Here is a 20,731-nt window from a genome sequence, read left to right as displayed (position 1 = left end):
TATGAGCTTGTACAGGTGACAGCCCACACGCCAGGACCCAGTCTGATCTCCCTGCGCGTGTTCGGCTGTAATGGCGGATCTGTGCTGTGGCCCAGAACTTGGCCAGCATCCAGACCTGCAGTTTCTCCGAGGGCTCCAAATCTAATATTCCCCCCATAATGGAAGTTGAAGTGGCGTGCCGCAGATGCCGGGGCTGCCGCACCGCCTGCGCCGGGCTGCCCGTGCGGAGGCAGGGGGCGAGATTACAGATCAGCCACTGTGAAACTTCAATGATGTCGGCACAATTACGAGGCGTTTCGCACGCGCTAAGCAGTGCGTTCCTCGGAAAACCACGGATATTTGTAACAGCGGGTTAATAATGTGATATGTGCCGATTTCTCAGTGGGCATCATGAATTAGCATAAAGGCATGGTGCCTTGTTGTTTAAGCAAGCGAAACTCAAAGCGATGGGGTTTAGCTCCAAATCCGCATACTCTGAAATCTGGAGACCTTAACAGCTCAGGCAAAAACAGCAGTTGGACTGATCAGCCGCGTTGTGTCCAACACCAGCGGGGATAACGCTCTTTCACCGTTACTTCCACCAGGCCCATGGACCAGCATGCTGCTGGCCTGGCATGTGCTGGGAGGAACTCTGAACGGCACAGGTTCAACATTTAAATGGATTTTCCTGCCCTCTCACTAAATACAACAGTTCTCCTACCTACCCAACGTTCTGCTGTTTGATCTGTCTGGTCGACACAAAAGTGGTCAGTTACTGCCTGTCCGTCTGTTCAAATCACGTGTGGCATGGTGGAGCTGCCCTCACCGTGACGGACGGTTGCAGACAGCCGTCTGCTCCGAGGACACAGCTAAAGTGGAGAGCTCCACCTGTTTGTCTCAGGCGGCGTCCTGGAGCTCTTATGTTCAAGCTCTGCTCTTGAAAGGCGGCATCCTTCCCGCTTTGAAGATGCCTGCATCTCACTCTCTCTCAGAAGCCTCCTCTCCTGGGCACTCGGGCGCGCCGAGCCACCGAGGGTTCCGCCGGAGGGCTGGAAAGTTGCCCTCGATTCAGCAGCATGGCCACGCGCTCTCCAGCACAGCAGCCTCGGAGTGCTTTGTTTCTCATAAGCCCTTGACCCTGGGGTAGGGCCGGGGGTGGCGGAGGAACCACTCACAGGCACAGTGGAACCTCGCACGCGCACAGCCTCCGACGTTTCTGGGCTTATTTAGTATGTGCGCACATGTTTTTCTATTCTTCGGATGAACTCCATTAACAGTGTCGTTCCAAAAGGATTTTTTTTTCCCACTGATTGTTTGCTGCGCTGGGTGAATTTTAGGTGAAAGAGAGTGAGAGAAAACAACAGAGAAAAGAGAGAGAAAGAAACAGAGAAAAGAGAACGCGTGAGAGAGAGAGACAGTAGTTCCAGCACCAGGCCCCCCGAGCGCACTTAAACACCGTGGCTGGAACGAGCAGAATTTTTTCTGCTTTTACCCCGGTCAAGCCAAAGCCAAAGGGCGGGTGGTGACATGATGAGCGGATCCGGGCTGTCGGTGCGAGGGAAAGGTCAGATGAAAACATGGTTTTTCAGTCCATGCTCCACGGGTGATGTAGCGGTCAAAACTGGGAATGCGACGCAGACACAAACATGAAGAGAAAAAAAAGAATATATGTGAGCACCACTGCCCAGTACCACCCAGGGTCCCGCTGCCCACTACCCCGCTGCCCAGTACCTCACCACCCAAGATCCTGCTGCCCAGTAGCCTGCCACCCAGGAGCCTACAGCCCAGGGTCCTGCCGGCCAGGCCCCCACTGGCAGGGTGAGCAGGGCAGACCAGGCTGTGTGAGACATGGTGTCGGTGCCGCCGTACTCAAGCGTGGAGGCATGCTTAAGCTTTCAGCACCAGCTCAGCACTACATCTGATCCGTGTGTACTCAGAAGAAAAAAAATGCAGCACACACATCTTTAAAATAGGATGTTTCCTTTCCTGATGAGGCACTTTCGCTGGTAGGAATCCATAGAGGCCCTGCTCTCTCTCTACAATCATAAGAACCGTAATGCTAGTAATGTAATTCTGACTGAAAGGTTGAGCTTCAATAAAGGTATCTTGAAGCCCTGGTTTAGATTAAGCATGACAGTGATTCAAAAACGGCATTGAACAGCAGCGAATTTTTTGCCATTTGAAATCTCCCTTCCACACCAGAACTGCCGCCTACTACTTACACTGTACTTCCAGGTATTTCTGAGCCTGGAAATCCTTGACTGCTGGATGGTCCACGACACAGACCACAGGAACCCCGTCGTCCTCCTTAGTAACGGTGAGTCTTACCCAGCTGGTCACAGTGTACATCCTGTCATACGTCACCTCCACCTTGGACTTCCCTGAGAGAGAGAGAGTGAGAGGAAAGAGGCGTTAAAGCCCAGAGGAAAGAGTCCTGGCCCCTGACTCCACCATCCCTCCGCTTGCCTGCGTTCGGAGGGGCCAGCGACTGAGAGATGGCTGTTGCTGCAATTCCCCCTCTTTGGGTTCATTGAGCCGGGTTAACAGCAGCATAAAGAATGCAAATGGCCTATTTGCACAGACACTGAATGTGTCCCTCAAGAATAGGTGATGCCCAATAACTCAGCATATCAACAACATGTGTAGAATTAATCGCCCGGTACGGTGGGATGCAAAAGCGCAGCCTTGGGATTGACTACGGTAAGGCCGTCCCGCACAGTGGCAGGGCTGGGCTGGATCCACCCTGAATCGGCTGCTCCCCTCGGCTACGTCAGGCTTGGAGCGCTTCTCTGGTGGTTGGTGTACAGGCGGTGCAGGAGCTCTGACACGCAGTCCTGACACACGGCAGCGTCGGAAATAACGCAGGGCGTTGTGACTTCGATTTCTTTTGACATGCAATCATCACAAAGTCGGAGCAAAACTGGCAGAGTTGCAAAAATGGGAGGGAAGAGCAAGAGATAAAAAAGGTAAGGATAAAAAAGAAACAAAGTAAGAGAAAAGCGCCAAAAGTTGCAGAGATGCCAACGTTACTGGTTCACTAAGTGGCAGAGGGTATGCCCCCCCAAGCTGAGCCTGACAGCTGGCAGGCAGAGAGATGGGGCCAACTGCACAGGTGCACCACTGCTAACATGCTGACCAATAATCCATATCAATAAAGTTTTAATTATCAACCTTTCACTTGGTATTAGCAAATGATTGCAGGCAGCACAGTGACATACTACAGCGATATGGACCGTTCTCCTCATTCCTGGGCCAAGTATTCTTGCTCAGTCTGAGTACATGTAGCATTTCTACAAACCAAAAAGATAATCAGTGTGTGTGTGTGTGTGAAACTGTAGGCTGAACTCTGGTCTATGAAGTCTTGTTTACATCTATGTCCACTGCTATGCACATCTTTGGTCTCACATAGATAATAGTGGTGGTATCACTATGGCCCCTTTGGCCCTGCCACACCACAAACCCTCAATTCAGGAATGTAAATCTCTGTCCTACCAGCTGGGAGTTTGTGTGGCTCTGATTCCTGATTGTTGTCCTTTTGGGGGTGGGTTGGTGGGGCTGATACCAGTATGTGGTTACTGTTGATTGGTCAGTGGTGGCAAACTCTGTTCTTGATCAAGATAAGACGGAAGGAAGTCTGGGCCTGAGGGAGAAGAGTGGAGGGGAGGGAGCAGAGCTGGAAGTGAAATCTCGCTCTCTCAGGTAGTCTTATCTATTATCTACAGTATAATGTGTATTGCCTCATTGCAATGTATAGTGAATTGTGATGTATAACTAATTGGCTTGTATTACGCTAATAAATCCTGTTACCTTGAACTTATGTGAAGCAAAGCTCTTCAGATAGCATTACACAATGTAAATGCTAAAGTACTCACTAACTAGAGTGAAGAACCAGCTATAGTTCTGTATGTTGCTGACACCAGTTCCTCAGTATCCATTTTTATTTGCTGTGGATACTAGGTTAAAGCAAATAAAGGAACTTTTTGGAGTTGGTTCTGCATATTCTTATGCTGTGCTATGCAACTGAATTTGCACCTTCTAACATATTTTTATTTAGAATTTGGAGTCAGATAAATTTATTTTTACATTTCTTTTAAATGGGCTAAACATTTGCCCACATTTCTTTCCATCGTTGGTTATAGGTAAGCCGGATGCAGATAAGTAAACACAGTACCAAAACGCCCCCTACAAAGCTCCAGACTGTGATTACTCCGTGTACTTCAGGAGGGCTCTATCAGAGCCGGTGTTTTGCTCATTGCGACATCAACCTCCCACAATTCCCCAATCATGGCCGATAAAGAGATAATCACAGGTCAATCACTGTCATTCACAGGTTTCTTCATCTCCATAACGTGGCAGGTTTTGAAATGCAAACGCACGCTCTGATTAGGCCTGATGGCACGTGCCACTACAGCAGGATGAACATCAAAGGAAATCCCACCCCCACTGACTCCTGCACTTCTCTGTCTTGGATGCACCTCTCTCACGTTCCCATCATCCTTCGTCAGACATGACATTCCATTGTAATTTACCTCATTAATGGGAACGAAATGAAGACTTAGGGGTTGAACTCAGGGCACTGAGGAAACTTCGTTTTAATACCACACATCTTCTAAAAATATATTTCTCACCAATTTAGGGCATTTTAGCAGAGCTGGGCGGGCTAATTGAAATCTTAGGTTATATTTTTGGGTGTAGACAGTAGGCTAATGATGGTGTAGCCCCCGCCGGCCATTGCAAGCCCCCCCCCCCCCCCCATCTACCACTACCACCACCTACATCCGCCTCTCATCTGCCACGGGGAGATTAATAACTCAGCCTCTTTTAACTCCATTGTTCCTTGACTCTGATTTAACTCATCTTATTAGAGCCACTATCAGAGCAGGAGTGCATTGTGAAATAAGAAACCCGGAACATAAGGCTGGCGGATAGTCCATACGTACAGGGTGTGTGCGTGTGGCGGACTGCAGAGAGAGCGAGTCCGAGGCTTTGCGTGGTGGGGCAGCTGAGTTTACACTCCAGAGCTGGATGGGTGTAACCTTTAAATGATATTTAAAAAAGCCTGATTATCCTAAAAGTAATTAGACTGAATGATGAGGACATTTAATTAAAAATAAATCCGCAAGGCGCCGGGGCCAAAAGCAATTTCCAGCCGGCGAGTGCCAGAACTTGCCTGCTTGTGTCTCTGTTATTTCACTCACTCTTTTCCCATCACTGTTCATTCATTCCCCTCAACGAACACGGATTCCCTAGACACCCTGAACTCGGGGCCATGCTGCGCCTTGGGCTCACCCCCACTACGAATGTGAGATGTGAACATTTTAAGTAACTGCTAAAACCAAAAGGGCACTGTCACACTGAAAAAAAGTTTCACTGTTGCGTGGGTACAGCATGTCTCGTTCCATTAGGAAATATCGAATGCTAGCTCGCTAGCAATCTGAAAATCACGAGTTTGAATTGCAGTTCCCAGTGTAAACTGACGTTGAAGGAGGCCCTCTAGGATTTCAATTAATCACTGTTACGTTCACCGAGACCACTGCATGTGCGATTGCTCCGAGACTGGCAGAGAAAGAGCACCGACTGTCCAAATGTAACAAAGAAAAAGTTTAAAGGGATTTGTCAAGATTGTGAATCAAAACAGCTTTCACTAACAAAATAAAATGAAAATTTAAAATCAACACCACTGACAATATAGTGCAGGAATGCAGAGCAGATTAAGGAAGGTTATTTGGAATGCATTGCATTGTCGGCAATACTGCTCCTGTATGTGGTACACTTGTAACAGTGTCTCTATATTAGTTGCTACTGTATTATAGTAATGATGCGAATGCACCCTTGCATCATTACTGGACTGACACTGGAATGAACTTGTTTTTAACTTCATGCTTCCCTCCCCACGCTTCACTGTTCTGGGATGACATCTCTTTAGGAGGTGAGTGACAGGTATATAAAAACACGGATAAATCATTCTGGAGGGTACTAGAATCAACATGAGCAAAAGAGGGTATTTTAGTATACTTATCAGACTACTTCTTGCAAGCTTCCTGTTGCATCATAGTTTTCTTGTCAAGAATAACTGTTCATTTTCTCACTTGGTTACCGATCTGTCTTAGCCCTGGCAGTGGTCTCTCATTCCCACTCTCTCCCTCCCCACCCCACGACGTTCCCCTCTTCTCTGTGTGTGTGTGTGTGTGTGTGTGTGTGTGTGTGTGTGTGTGTACCAACAGTAACAAGCAAATAAACAACTGACCGGAAAAGAAATGCTTTAAATGTGTAGGGATGGTTTTCAAAACTGTTAAATGTTCTCAATATCCCTTGATAAGAGAACTACTGTTTTGTTTTGTTTTTTAAATAAGGAAGAAATTAGGCAAGGGAAAACCCACAGCCTTTGACTGCAGCTTTCCAGTCCATGGAATGGTTCAGCTAGTTCGGAGAGAGGGGAAAGCAGAACCCCGCCCAGCTGATGCCGGAGACGCAGCAGCGATGTAGGAGAGAAGTTGCCTCTCTGCATTCTTACTGGGTTGCTGCTTGCGTACATTCCCACAACACAGGGAGAAGAACTTTTGGATTTTTTTTCTATGGAGAAACAGATGTTCAGGCCATGCCTGCAAACATCTTTAAAGTTTAACATTAACTGATACTGAGGCCTATGATACACTATTATGGACAAAGGTATGGGGTCACACCTCTTAATCATTGAATTCAGGTGTTTCATTCAGTTCCACTACCACTAATGTACAAAATCAAACATCAAGCCACACAGTCTTTACAAACATTTGTGAAAAAATTAGTCATTCTAAAGACCTCACTGAATTCAAGCGTGGTACTGTAATAGGAAGCCACCTTTGCAACAAGTCAGTTTGTAAAATTTCTTCCCTCCTAGATATTCCACAATCAGCAGTGAGTGGTATTATCCAAAGGTGTTTAGAAACCACAGCAACTCAGCCATGAAGTGGCACACCACATAAAGTTCCAGAGTTGGGTTGCCGAGTGCTGAGGTGCATAGTGTGTAAAAGTTACCAACGTTCTACTGACTCAGTAAGTATGGAGTTCCAAACCTCCACTGGCATTAACGTCAGCTCACAAACTGTGCGCTGGGAGCTTCATGGTATGGGTTTGCATGGCCAAGCAACCGCATGCAAGCCTTACATCACCAAGATGGTAGCAAACATTGGATGCAGTAGTGTAAAGCACGCCACCACTGGACTCTGGAGCAGCGCAAACATGTTCTGTGGAGTGACGAATCACGCTTCTCTATTAGGCAGTCTGATGGACGTGTCTGGTTTTGGCGAATGCCAGGAGAACATTACCTGCCTGACTACATTGTGCCAGCTGTAAAGTTTGGTGGAGGAGGGATAATACTATGGGGTTGTTTTTCAGGGGATGGCCTAGCCTCCTTAGTTCCAGTGAATCTTAATGCTTCAGCATACCGAGACATTTTGGACAAGTGTATGCTTCCCACTTTGTGTTTGGAGTTTGGAGGAAGGTCCTTTTTTGTTCCAGCATGATTGTGCCCCAGTGCAGAAAGCAAGGTCCATAAAGGCATGGTTGGGTGAGTTTGTTGTGGAAGAACCCTATCAAACACCTTTGGGATAACCTAGAATAGAGAATGCGAGCCGGGCCCACTTGTCCAACATCAGCCCCTGACCTCACTTCTGGATGAATGGACAAAATTTCCCACAGACACACTCCAAAATCATGTAGAAAGCCTTCTCACAAGAGCAGAAGTTGTTATAACTGAAACGTGGACACTAATTCCATACTAATGCCTATGGACTTAGAATGGGATGACAAAAGCTCCTATAGGTGTAATGTGTAGGTGTCCTAATTCTTTCATTCATATAGGGTAGATCTAACTTTATTGTCACTGAGGGTATACTGCAATTTGTAAAGAGATTAACTTGATAACACACAATTAAATTTCTGTTGTAAGGACTAAATATTTGGTGCTGTTTATTGCACAGGTGAATCTGTTCAGTCAAAACAATACAATGTGCATTACACGATTAAACATAACTGTTAAATGTCTGCTGTGGCAAATATGAATCCTATATTATATCAACAATTAAAAATTCAGCAACCCATTAGACATTTTAAGCATGCTGAACATCAGTAGCATTTTAAATGAGCTAATGACAATTGGCTGACTCCAAACTATAGTGGAGAACAAAAGTCTTACTCAGATGGTATAAGACATGACTCTCTTCCAATTCATTGAAAGAAAAAATGGTTTAATGTTACAAATATTTATAAAAATGAAAAAAGCTTTGACCACTTCTGAGATTTCTTACATTTGAGATCTGAGTCGAAGATCACCCTTTCTTTTTTTTGTATGAGGTTTAACACAGAATGACAAGTGGCCCAACTTTCCTGGCTAAACTCAGTTGAGGGAGTCTAATAACATAACCTTGGTTTCACTGACTTGCTTTCACCAAGTTCCAAAAATTGATTAATCAACCAGTCTTCGATACCTGAGAGATCAAGTTTCTTCAGTACAGAACATTCATCTCAGATGAAGGAAAGGTACAAGTGTATGTCCTTGGCACTGTAACAATACAAAATGTTAATGGTAGCATATAAATAAAGAACACAGTGGAGCCCAGGAAAGATTTGGGCACACACACCCGATGTAATATGAGCCCCTGGTATCCACTGAGATGGTTCTGTCTCTAAGAAAAGAGAGAAAATAATCAAGAGCTTTTCTTTTGACTCTGGCATGAGGCTCCATGTGTTGGGTAAGTGTGTGGTGGTGCCGTGTCAAAAGCATTGCCAAGATCAAGCAAAGCCAGAACGGCACCATCACTACATTAGCAGCAAGCTGCGAGTCATTAGCCATGTTTAGGAGCACAGGCTCAGTTACGTGACTCACTATGAGAAGGTCATAAATACTTCTAAAACATAACCACTAGAACCGTTTCTAAGACTTCAGTTTTCCTAAGTAATGATTTCGAGATTAGCCAAAGGTTGCCAAGTTCAGAATCCAGGTTGTACGGCTCAACCTGCACATTTAAGACATTTGAGGACAGTACCAGTGGCTAAGCATGCAGTCATGACATGTAAAACATTATGGTGATGTATAAAAGAATGACATTTAAAATACTATGATGGGTGGTAACATCAGTGCCTCTCCTGTCATTGACTGGGGCTCAATCCCTGTCTGGGTGAGTGCTCTATGCTATACCAATAAGAGTTCTTGGGCAAGACTCTTAACACACTCGCCTACCTCAGTACCATGATTGAAAACTGTAAGTTTCTCTGGATAAGAGCATCTGCTAAATATGTAAATTGTAAATGATGATGTGTAAAACACTTGTGATGAACACCTCGAATGCCTTTCTGAAGAGCCCTGGATGAGCAGTACGGGAGACGTTGTAGGCCTGGTGTGAATTACTATGTTGAATAAAAATGGTAAATGTGATTGTAAGCTACCATGCAAGTTGACCATGATTAGAACCTGAGAATTTAACTTTGGATTTAAAATGTTGGAAACTTGAAAAAGTCCCCATACCTTTCCATTGAAGTCCCAGGCCAGGAGCACCAGAAGCACAAAACACAGCGTTAATCATACTGAATTGGATCTCTGGCTCATTTTCAGATGGTATTTGAAAAGTATTCCTTTCTTTCCAGGAGCAGCCTCCCGATGTCGGAATAAATGGGTTTTTAGATTATCCCAGTATACTTGCAACCTATGTGTCTTTTATCTCCACTTGGCCCTTGCACAGTCTCACTTACAAACTCTAACAGCATCATTAAAGCCTGGATTGAAATTTAAACTTACAATTTAACAGTTGCAACAGGATCATGAATGTCTGAGCAGAGAGAGTTAAAGAGATGACCAACTCCTCAGTATTCAGCCAAGGATTAGTCACACCACAGCAGCAGCAATGGAGACACCTATATATGTACTTAAAAAAGGCCTGGAATTCACAGTACAAGATAGGGGTGTAAAAACACATTGATCTCTAGGTTGTGAATCTACTACAGTGGTTTTGGACATTTGAATATAATTAATTATAATATGAACTGATAAAGAATATGCTTATTTTGTGGCCAAAGTACAATTTTCTGACTATTTCCAGTAATCCAACAAATCCAGAATCCCAGTCTCCAAAGGTGACTTATTGACAGCAGTGTAGAAGATTTGAGCAGATGTAAGAAGTACGCTAGCCATGCCTGTGCTGAGGGATTCAGCATCTGGCAGCGTCACAATTTAAAATTATTTTGAATTCTACCAGAACCATTGAAACGAAATGTGGTGAAATTGAAGATTGTATGATGCATGGAATCATTTACTTAAAAAATAACTGAATCCAATTGCTGTGACAGGGATTTTCACCCCTGGTAGGGGTTGAATTTAACATGATCCGCCTATGGTATAAAAGCCAACCTTTCCAATAACAATATTTTTAACAGAAAGTCCAAATAAAAGGATAAGGTTACAATTTCCAAGTCTCTAAACAACAAACCTACAACTCTATGTACTTATAGATAACTTTCAAAAAATAGAAGCCCAAACTTACTAATACTTGGCAACTTTTACCCATAGCTGTAATCTATCATGACCTGGGGTGTCAAAGTTTAGAAGGTTTCTGCCTAAGTACACATAATTTATAACCCAAATAAACTGTGTTTTGACATGAATTGAGGTCGGGCTACAGATGCATCAAAAAGGAATGTTCAGGCTCTTGGTGGAGTAGAGACTATGTTGTTTCTTAGGTCTTAATGTTGTTTGTTAGCTGCAAACTTACAAACTAATGCTGTTCCGCACAGCAGGAGATGGCCACTGGGCTGAAGACCAATCCCCAGAGTAAGGCTAAGCACAGAGACTACTTGCAAAGGCTATTCACCATTGGAACTACAATTTAGTTCAAGATCAAGCTTAACCCATGCCTGAGAAGAACTCAGAATGAAGATTCACCCCAGTTAGCCCAAAGGTCTGAAATAACTTCAGAACTCATGCTGTTCATGCTGTCTGTGTTCACACCTTAAATCATTTATATGTCATTTTCTATACATCCCATACCATGCTCAAATAAAGGCTATTATTTAGACATTTCTTGAATAGAGCCATGATAGGCCCTTCCTGAACATTTTACAGGCAACATACGTTTTATTTAGTGGTCCAAAGTGAACACATGCCATACAAGTGGTTGCATATTTTATGTGCATTCTCCCTAGGTGTAAGAACACGTTGAGATCTGTGACGCACTCCGCCTGCATGGGGAGGTGTGACAGGAGGTTACAGCTAGTGACGGACCAATATCACACATGATGCTGGAAGGCTTCCATGTCATGCTCTGTTACTGTACTGTAGCCTTCTTCAGTTCATGCCTGTTTGGAGTCCTTCAGCTCCCCAGTATTATCAGTAGGAAAAAAATATATGTGCTAGTGAATTTATGGTCCATGTATACTGATTCGAATCCTTTTTCAACAGTTGTGAAAGCATTACTGATTGCACAAGACTGCCAAACTGCTGCATGTGCCTTCAAATATCAATTACCCAGGAGTTGGCTAATTGCTCTTACAGATTACAACAGCTTGAAAGACTGTGTAGTTGAAATGAACTGCACGTGTATCAAAGTGCACGAACATGCGGTTCGTCAGATCTTGAATTTTGAGTGGGATTTCAGTAAACTAAAAGGTTCAGAATGAAAAACAATGAAAACAAATCATTTCTTTTCTTTGCTAGTGCATTGCAGCAGCACGTCAAAGGCCTACAGCAGGGTTATGTTCTGAGAGATTTTGCAGTTACCGAAGGTTAAACTGCTTTTAAACAATCAGGCACCTGGACTTTAGCCCTGCGTCTCTCACTCCATCATACGTCAAAGTCAACAGAGATCGATGAGTCTTAACTTGATGAGTGCCACGCAACCTACTGCCTCCCTTAAGTGTGAAGTGTGGCTGGAATCTTGTGCATTCTTCTGGACTGACCACTGTGGTTGCTCTGCAGACTCACGCATGACTAAAAACTAACGGCAAGTTGCGTTGGGTCTGCTTCTGCTGCTAAAGCGAACATGTGTATCCCACGTGACATCAGTCAGACCACCCCACCATGCTTTAAAACCACCCAAAACAGGAGGGAGGGGCACATGATTAGAGCAGCGTTGTGTAGGAGATTCAAGCTTGCTAGAGCCGTTCCTGTGTTAGACGTCAGGAAACAGCAGATTTCGCCCCTCGCTGGTCAGGGATGCTGGAAATTCCTCGCTGCCTGGTCCTGGTTGCTGCTGTTCGACATGTCCCCTGAGCTGTAGCAGCTAGCGTGCTCTCGTCTAGACAGCTGCGTCTCAGATCCAGTCTCTCTCTCTCTCTCTTTCTCTCTCTCTCTCTCACTGGACTGCACAGAGCTGTGCCACTGTGTCAATGTTTAATGTGAGGAGCTGTTGAACAGTACAGGTCACAGAAGAGTACAGGTGTTTAAAAAAGTGTTAGGAACAGATACTACAGGCAAAGACTATGTGACCGCTGAGTAAATAGGGAAGGAAAAAGTGACACAAACCGTTGATATGAGACATGAGAAAAAAGTGCTTTAAAACAGCAATAAAACAGGGATAGGAACCCCCCCCCCCCAAAAAAAAATGGGGGCAGAGGTCGCAGGCTTCACGGGTAGGACGCGCGTGGTCAGGACCCACCTTGCAGCTCTTTGTCTCCCTTCATCCATCTGATGGTGGAAGCGGGCTTGCTGCCTATAGCGGTGCAGGTCATCTCCGTCTCGTTGCCCTCCCTCACAATGTCCTCGCGGGACTCGATGATTGGGTTGCCGGGTGGGACTGGGAGGGCCAAAGAGAGAGAGCAGGCTTGAGGGGTGGGGCCAACAATCCGCCATGGCTACCGAGTCATATATGAGGGCGTGCACGACGGACACAGAAAGGAACCTCCTACAGTTCTACCACTACACCACCTGAGTGTAATATGGAGAACAGTGTTGCACAAGTCTCATTTGCCTCACATGAATGTACATCCTACAGCTAACTATCATCTTATGAAAAAGATTCAATAAGAGTCTCCAGCAGAGCAGGAGGACGGTGTGCAGGCGGGCGGCTGGGGGCCTCCACACAGCCCTGCTCTCTGCTGCTCAGACCCCACAACCAATTATTACCTTTAAGGACCTGGGGGGTTTTGCAAATGCCGTTTCACAAAAAAAAAAGAGGAAAAATAAAAGCCAAATACCAAAACTCCCTAAACACACACCGACAGGGACACGGGCCCACACACACGGTCATGAGGTAATTACTTTGAAGGGTTCCACCATGCCTCACAGTTGAGTCCTTTGTGGATATTTTAAAGGGCTTTCAGCAGCCCCTCCAAAGAGTAGTGGGTGAGTGTGTGTGTGTGTGTGTGTGTGTGTGTGTGTGTGTGTGGGGGGGGGGGCTGCGCCGAGCTGTAATATGAATGACGCAGCAGTACTGAGCTGAAGGCTGGCTTCATCACAGGCCTCCTGTTAAGAGGAAGAGTTATGTGTTGATCTTTCTCTGCTACGCTCCTCATAAAACATGCACCTCTTTAGTGATTGGCAATAAAAGCACCTCTGATGAAACAGTGAAGCTGAGCAGTGTGTGTAGTCCCTGAATTATTGAATATCGCTGAAGCCCTGTCTGTTAGAAAGAACAAGACAAGAACATATTCAGGTAGTCGGGTGTTGCTTAGGTCTCCAGCTGGTTGGAAGGCAATGAGGACTGTGTGTTTGCGTGTGTGTTTATGTGTTTGTGTGCGTGCGTGCGTGTATGTGTGTGTGCGCGAGCGCAGTCGTACTCAGCACAGTGATGTCGGCATAGGCCTCCTGTGGAGGGTCTGTGTAGAGCTGGCAGACGTAGCGGCCCTCATCCGAGAGAGACACGTTGGACAGAGCCACACGCAGCTCATTGTCTGAGAAGTTGACCAGCTGAAAGCGAGAATCCTTCAGGGCTGAGAGAAGAGAGAAGGTTATAGATCAAAAAACATAATTCTACACACGTGCACGCGCGCTCGCGTGTGTGTGCGCGTGCTCGCGTGCGTGTGTGTCTTTATGTGTCTATGTTCCTCTCAGTGTCATATATATTAGACACTTCTTTGCTCAGGCAATTTAACCAAATCCTTATCTCTCTCTCACAGAGGAAACTGTAGTGAAAGGCACATGTTGATCCCAACTTTGCGGTTTTGAACCAAGTTCAGGGTCCCTCTTCTAATTAGCCAGAGGAAGCAGTCAAAAACACACTCTTCTGCACACTCCTTTACCTCAAGGATAATGAGGAGTCCATTAGGCTTGCCTTGCCACTGAACATGACGGAGCAAAGCAAACGGCAAAGAGAGAGAGTGACAAAGAGCAAGAGAAGGAGAGAGAAAGAGAGAGAGCGAGAGATGAAAGCCTGCCCCCCACTGCCGAATAAATTCCAGCATGATCGACACAGACCATTTAAGACACTGAGAGTTTTGTTTGTTCTTGCCTGCAATGACCAAGTTCAAAGACGCTGGGGTGGGGGGTGGTGGGGTGGGGGCAGAAATAAATAAATAAATAAATAAAAGTAGAAATAAATAAAGAAATAATCAGTCATCATTATGGTTTTGTGAGATGCTGGGCTCCTGAGAGCAGGGCCTGATGGCGTGCCGTTTTGATTGTTCTGGGTTCCAGCTGCTTAGCCATGCTCTTTAACGTTTATGCCAAAAACGAGGAAGCAGAAAGGGGGGTGTGGGGGCGGGTGAGGCTGGTCCCAGCAAAGGCACAAGGAGGTGGAGATGTGTGCAGGCGCTGAAAGGAAGAGCACTTATACGCTTCCTCTCGGCCCAGAGACACCCACCCCCCCGTCACCATGCAGCCGTGGCCCCTCCCGCACACTCTCCCAGCAGGTGTGAAGCCACATGAAGCTGGGCGAAGCCCCCCCCCCCCCTCTCTCTCTCTCTCCCTCTCTCTCTCTCTCTCTCTCTCTCTCTCTCTCTCTCTCTCTCTCTCTGTGTGGTTCTCAGTCCTGCTTGTGTCCTGTGGTGTGCAGCCCTCTGCATGTCGAGCATGCGCCAGAGCGACCTGCTGCCAAGGCAATGCATTTCTCACCTTTGATCACGTTCAGTGTAACGTTCAGGCGAGAAACACAAATACATAAAACATCACGAGAGCGTAGCCCCGATACATCTATATTCTAAAAAAGCGCACATGCGAGTCTGCGTGTGTGTGTGTGTATGCGCATGTGTCTGCACTGCCAGGTGAATGCTAATGTGATAGGTTCCTAAAGGTCCTGAGGGGAAGGCAGAGCTGGGCTGCCCCGCTGGGCCGCCCATCCCCCCGCACAGCCCCCCCCCCCTGCACTGCACCAGGACCGGTCCCACAGCCCCGCCCCCGCCCCGCTGCACTGCACCAGGACCGGTCCCACAGCCCCGCCCCTGCCTCGCCCCTCCCCCCTGCACTGCACAGTGCCTCTTTTATGTGTCATTAGAATAATGTGGGACTAATTAGAGCGGCCAGCTTGAAAGCGTGGATCTGGCTGTCGGAGGGAGGCCAGGGTAGCGCTAATGATTTAATTCAATTTATTGATTGGGGGAATGTGCAGGGATTAAAACAAACTGATAAGGGGCAGACGACCAGTGCAGTTTGTAATCTATTGTGACTGAGTGTCAGGTGGAGAGACAGCAATAATTACAGCACTATGGAAACATGAATAACTGCAGTGTCAGCTCTAATGGGGAGGAGACGCCCGGCTCGGAGGAGGCAATGGGAGGAGACGCAGGGCCCCGGGGAGGCCAGGGGTGGGGGTGGGGGGGTGGACAGGCTCAGCGCGGGGCAGCTGGGTGAGGAGTTGCCGGGGACGGCTACAGATGAACCCACCTCAGCAGGAGAACACGGGCAAAGCAGAAAACAAACACGAAAAGGACACTTCAAACGCCGGCAACAGGTAAACTAATGAAAGATTCAGAGGCCGAGCGCTGCACGAACGCGCTGGGAGACAGGTGCAGGGTGCATTTCACGGTCAGCGTTCGGGATGTTAGATGAGCGTCGGAAGGGTTCAAACAGCTCGTAAACGATAACGACGTCCTGTTGGATCACGTAAGCATCATTTACATGGCTGGCTACATTTTTACTTTTTTGTTTAGGTTTTTTTTCCCATGCTGGTGAGGCTGCAGCAGGAGTGAAATAAATAAATAAACAAATAAACAAACAGAAGTGCCTTGACCCAAACAACATCTCTGGCCGAGGACGTGGCCTGTGTCGCCGTGTCCCAGGATGTCCTGGCTGGTCCACCCCAAACCCCCCCCGCCGCCGCCCCCATGATGTCAGGCGGTGCCATCCAGCATCCAGCTGGGGGTTGCTGTGGTGGCACTGGTGATGGCCCAGCCACCCGAAGGGAGCTGCTGCCCTAGATGACCTCACCAGACCCCCAGACACGCACCCCCTCCCCTCCCCGCCACTCTCCAGGCTGGTCCGTGTGCGTGTGGCATCTTTGTGCGCTGGGCGGTGTTTTGTTTTGGAACAAGCCTCCCTGTCACGGAGTGCACTTTGAGCCTTGCACGGATGAGAGGCTGGGAGAATTGGACAGGACGGGCTGACCCTCAACTGGCCGGCCGCAAGGGTGGACTGTCTGCGGAGCCTTTGGTTGTGATTAAGATGAAGGAGAGAAGAAGAGAGAGAGAGAGAGAGAGAGAGAGGAAAAAGAGGGAGACGGAAAGAATAAGAGAGAGAGAAAGAGAGAGAGATGGAGGGAGCGAGCACGCAGGGCTGGCTTAGGCTGGCTCCATGCATGGTGGGCAGCACGTTTAAAGATTACACGCACAGAGGGTGGACGGGACGGCACAAGCAAGGACAAACTGCCCATGTGAAACGGCCTTGTCTACAGCTAGGGCATCCCAGCATGCAAAGCTCAGCTCCAAAAAACACTGCACTCACCGAGCCTACCACTCACCTTGGCTTAGTGATTTGCTTGCTTATTACGAGGTTGTTTTTTTTTAAACAGTTCTAGAAGTATAAAGCACGTTTTTGAGGCATCCACCTTATTGGGTTGCAAGAGAAGGCCGCTGACCCCTCCTCCGCACTGGCCGGTGCAAACCAAGATGGAAAACAACAAACTTTCTTCATCACTTGAAAAGGTGCGGTCCCAGTGACCACGGCGACCACACCCACATCGGGAAAATGCGGCCCATGTTGGTCCATCCATGTTTTAGCACCACTAGTGGGGCTGTGCCAGAACAATCAATCGTGCTCCATATGAAGAGCGATTAGAAAGGTAGAAAGGATATTACAAGCTCAGATGTAGCATAATGGTTTACAGTGTTCACATTTTGTATTTTTTATACAGATTTGTATGTGAGATTTTTCATTTGAGACCTGTAAAACCTGTACATAATTAATATTACTGTATCTTAAAATAAAGTTTGTTAATGCAGATAAAGCACGTTTGCACAGTTAAATGTTACATTATTCTATTTTTGCAAATAAACTATATTCTGAAGTTTAAATCACGAACCCTCTGGTTTCTTTGGTTTCAGTCATTATCAGGGTGCTCTTCACACTGGCAGCGTTATCAAATGATATATTGTGATAAATATGGATATTGATCAATATGGGAAAAATATTGGATATGGGAAAATATGGGAAAATAGTGATCATATTTTTGCAATATCACCCAGCCCTAGCTATGAACATCCTCGAGCATGCACACTCAACCGCCCACACTGGACCCCCATGTACACACACACACACACACACACACACACACACACACACATACACACATACACACATACACACACACACACACACACACACACAGTCCCAATTCGGACTAGCTGATGTAAAATAGATATGTGAGTCACTTAAGCAAAGAGCCACACAGAGTAGAGACTTTCAGCATGACACAGCAAGGGACTGAATATACTGTAAATGTCTTTTAGTGTCTTTAAATGTTACACTCTAAATGTCTTTCAGTCTGAGTGGCAACCCACAGGATGGACAAGAAGAGTCCATCAGAAATGAGTTTCAAAATAGTAGTTTTTTCTGGGCACGCTTCTGCTTAAAAAATAAAAATGCCTGCAGTCATTCCTTAAACAAGGCAGGCGGGCCCAAACAATCTCAATTTGAATTTCAAACCAAAAGTGACTTTTGAGGGTAATGCTTTCTTCTTAATTTGTCATGGTCAATTTGAATGTATTTATTCTGGACTGATTTCAATTCATAAAATTTCAGTAGCCTTAAGATATGAATGAATACACATAGATTGTTTTGTGTTATCAGAAAGCAAAGCATTGTGGGAGGAGGTTGAAAATGGGGATGAAAATAAAGAAGAAGGAAAAAGGAAGAAAGAAAGAAAAAGAAAATTCATGAATTCCTTTGCAGTCCATCTAAAGGAAAAGGCTGCAACTGGAATGAAGCTAGAAGGGAACAATAGCGCTCGCAGAGAAGGAGAAAAAGAAACAGCCTTTGTAGGAGAGGAACTGCTGGCTGCCCATATGATCTCTTATGCCCCTCTTCTGTTCTTTCTCTCACTCTCTCTCCTTCTCTCCCATTTCTCTCTCTTTCAATCTCTCCCATGTTCTCTCACTCTTTCCCCGTCTCCCCACCCACCTCTCTCTCTCTCTCTCTTTCTCTCTCTATTTCTCTCATTTCCTTCAGCCTGCTCTCCTTCCGCATCTCATTTGTATTGTTTTCTCAGGTTTAATCCCAGAAGCCTCGGGGAGACATGCCGCTCCCCCTAAATGGCAGCAATCAATTTTGATTACCGGTCACGGCGACTTCGAGAGGAGCCCATCAAACTTTTATTAAGGAGACGAGCAATAATTAGGGGCTTGGCAGGGCCGTGCAGCACGGAGTCTCAGCTCTCCTAATGATCCAAAGCTCGGAGTTGGAACGGCAGCTGAGCGAGGCCCGCAAGCCGAACGAAGGAAAGGGCGAGTGCTCCGCCCCCCACAGGGCGGGGCACGAGATCAAGGCCCGCTGCTCCTGGTTCACGCCCAGCTGGAGAGAGGGAAACGTAAGGACTCGGTCCAGCACCCCGGCGAGGCTAGCGAGTGCTTCAGACGTGCGCTTAGAGTAGAGAGGAGGAGACAGAAGGAGGAAGACACCCCGTGCATACAGGACTGGAAGCATTTGCCCATGCTGGGGAGAAGGGGAGAGAAACATCATCCGTCCCTGAGCAGCCGTGGAGTGAACTTGAGTGGAGTTTGTGCTACTTTATCGTTTCCCTTATTTCAGTTTCCTGAGAAGGTGCGAGTGAATCAGAGCTGGCACTGGGGGGGGGGGGCATGGGTGTAGCGGAGGTTTGAAGCAGCTGCTCCCAAGACCGCTGGTGAAGCCAGCACAGTCGGGCAGAGCGCTCCCCGCCGGCCCGCGCCCCTCCAGGTCCGGGCAGGGTGTCCTTGGCCAGCAGCTGGGAAAACCCCGGGCCGATCGGCGCGGCCTCGGCCCTAAGCCCACGGACGCAGGTGCACTTACGTCTCACATCTTTGAAGTAGATGGTCTGTCTGTTGGGGTTGAGGAGCTGGATGACAGAGTCGTCGTTATTTTTGACTCGACAGCTGATGGTGGCCGTCTCCCCCTCCACCACTGAGACATTATCCGTCACGAGGTTCTGGCTTTGAACTGGGGGGGTTGGGGAGAGAAACAGAGAGAGAGAGAGAGAGAGAGAGAGAGAGAGAGAGAGAGAGAAGCACTGTTCATGTTAAAGCCATTTCTTTCACACAGAGATAAAACCCAGCAGTGGCTAAAACCCACAATCTAACACTTACATGAGTGCACAATGAGGAGTGGATGGCAAAATGCACCTGGAGAGGGTGTGAATACCCAGCAGAGTGTGAAAGTGGGTTTTTTCCCCCCTCGTCCGCTCCTCTCTGCCATGGCAAGAGCTTCACGAGCTTGTCTATGTCCCACGTGCCTGGGCTACACTACCGCACCACAGAGCCTGCCTGCCTGTCACCTATAGGTGCTTCGGGCAAAGATGCACAGGTCGAGGGTCCTCGACCCGGCCGCGCTTTAATGAAAATAGGCTCTTTAGCGCATCTCTTTCAGTGTCCTTCTGCTGGGACACTGAAGGGCTCACATCATTACAGAGCAGCCCGCGGAGAGGCCAGGTATCAGAGGGAAATTCTGTATTAGCGCCATTTCCCCAGGTGTCAGTGGGAAAACATAAATGGGCAAGTGGCACAGATAGATAAATATGGAGCTAATAAAGGGGGGAGGGGGTGTGTCCTGATTTGCATGCTTCAGATGTCGGGATGCTCTAAACAGCCCCGTCACTTTAAGTGCTGGAGAAGAAAGCAATCAGATCCTCTGATGGAACCCGATAAGCAGAGACAGTTTAACAAAACTGATTTCAATCGGCTGCCAGAAGTGGAAAGTGAAAACAGACCAAACAAATGAACCTCATGGGAGCGAGAGAGCGAATGAGCGAGAGAATGATAGAGAGAGAGAGAGAGAGAGAGAGAGAGAGAGAGAGAGTGAGGAAATGAGACAAAGAAAGAGAGAGCGAGCGTGTGTGTGTGATTCTTATGACTTGTCAAAGGGAAATGGAGACTGAGGAGTGTGGAGGTGTGTGTGCGGGGCCGGGGGGGTATATCAGAAATGCAAATCTAGCCTGTTTATCTGAGAGGCTGCGGATGAAGGTTAAGCATGCAGTGGGCTACTGCGGTTGTCACGGAGACGGTGTTAAATGGGGGCCACCTGGTGACGGCTTGGCTCGTGGGTGGTTGTCACACTAAGTGACAGAAGAAGTAGTATACTGTAAACACACTTAGGCTGTACAGGCCTGTATGGAAGTGTATTATGCAAGGGTGCTAGTTAAATGAGGCCAAGCGGTGGGGCCTG

At 47.1% G+C, this 20,731-nt stretch overlaps 1 protein-coding gene across 8 annotated transcripts in view; it reads right to left on the bottom strand.

The window, feature by feature from the left end:
• cadm1a (cell adhesion molecule 1a) overlaps nucleotides 1-20,731 on the bottom strand; it is a 196,363-nt gene that overhangs the window by 37,999 nt on the left and 137,633 nt on the right. For all 8 annotated transcript variants that reach the window (XM_027005613.3, XM_081719076.1, XM_081719070.1 and 5 more), the window contains 4 exons: nucleotides 19,364-19,510; nucleotides 13,726-13,878; nucleotides 12,606-12,743; nucleotides 2,202-2,360 (listed from right to left, as the gene is read on the bottom strand). In XM_027005613.3, the coding sequence (XP_026861414.2) occupies nucleotides 2,202-2,360; nucleotides 12,606-12,743; nucleotides 13,726-13,878; nucleotides 19,364-19,510 (597 nt within the window). The remainder of the gene's footprint in view (nucleotides 1-2,201; nucleotides 2,361-12,605; nucleotides 12,744-13,725; nucleotides 13,879-19,363; nucleotides 19,511-20,731) is intronic.

This window comes from Electrophorus electricus, chromosome 8, assembly GCF_041902795.1.
Source record: "Electrophorus electricus isolate QZ-2024a chromosome 8, ASM4190279v1, whole genome shotgun sequence".
NCBI lineage: Eukaryota > Metazoa > Chordata > Actinopteri > Gymnotiformes > Gymnotidae > Electrophorus > Electrophorus electricus.
Note: the sequence above shows the minus strand (reverse complement) of the source record. Positions and strands in the feature narration are given on the sequence as shown.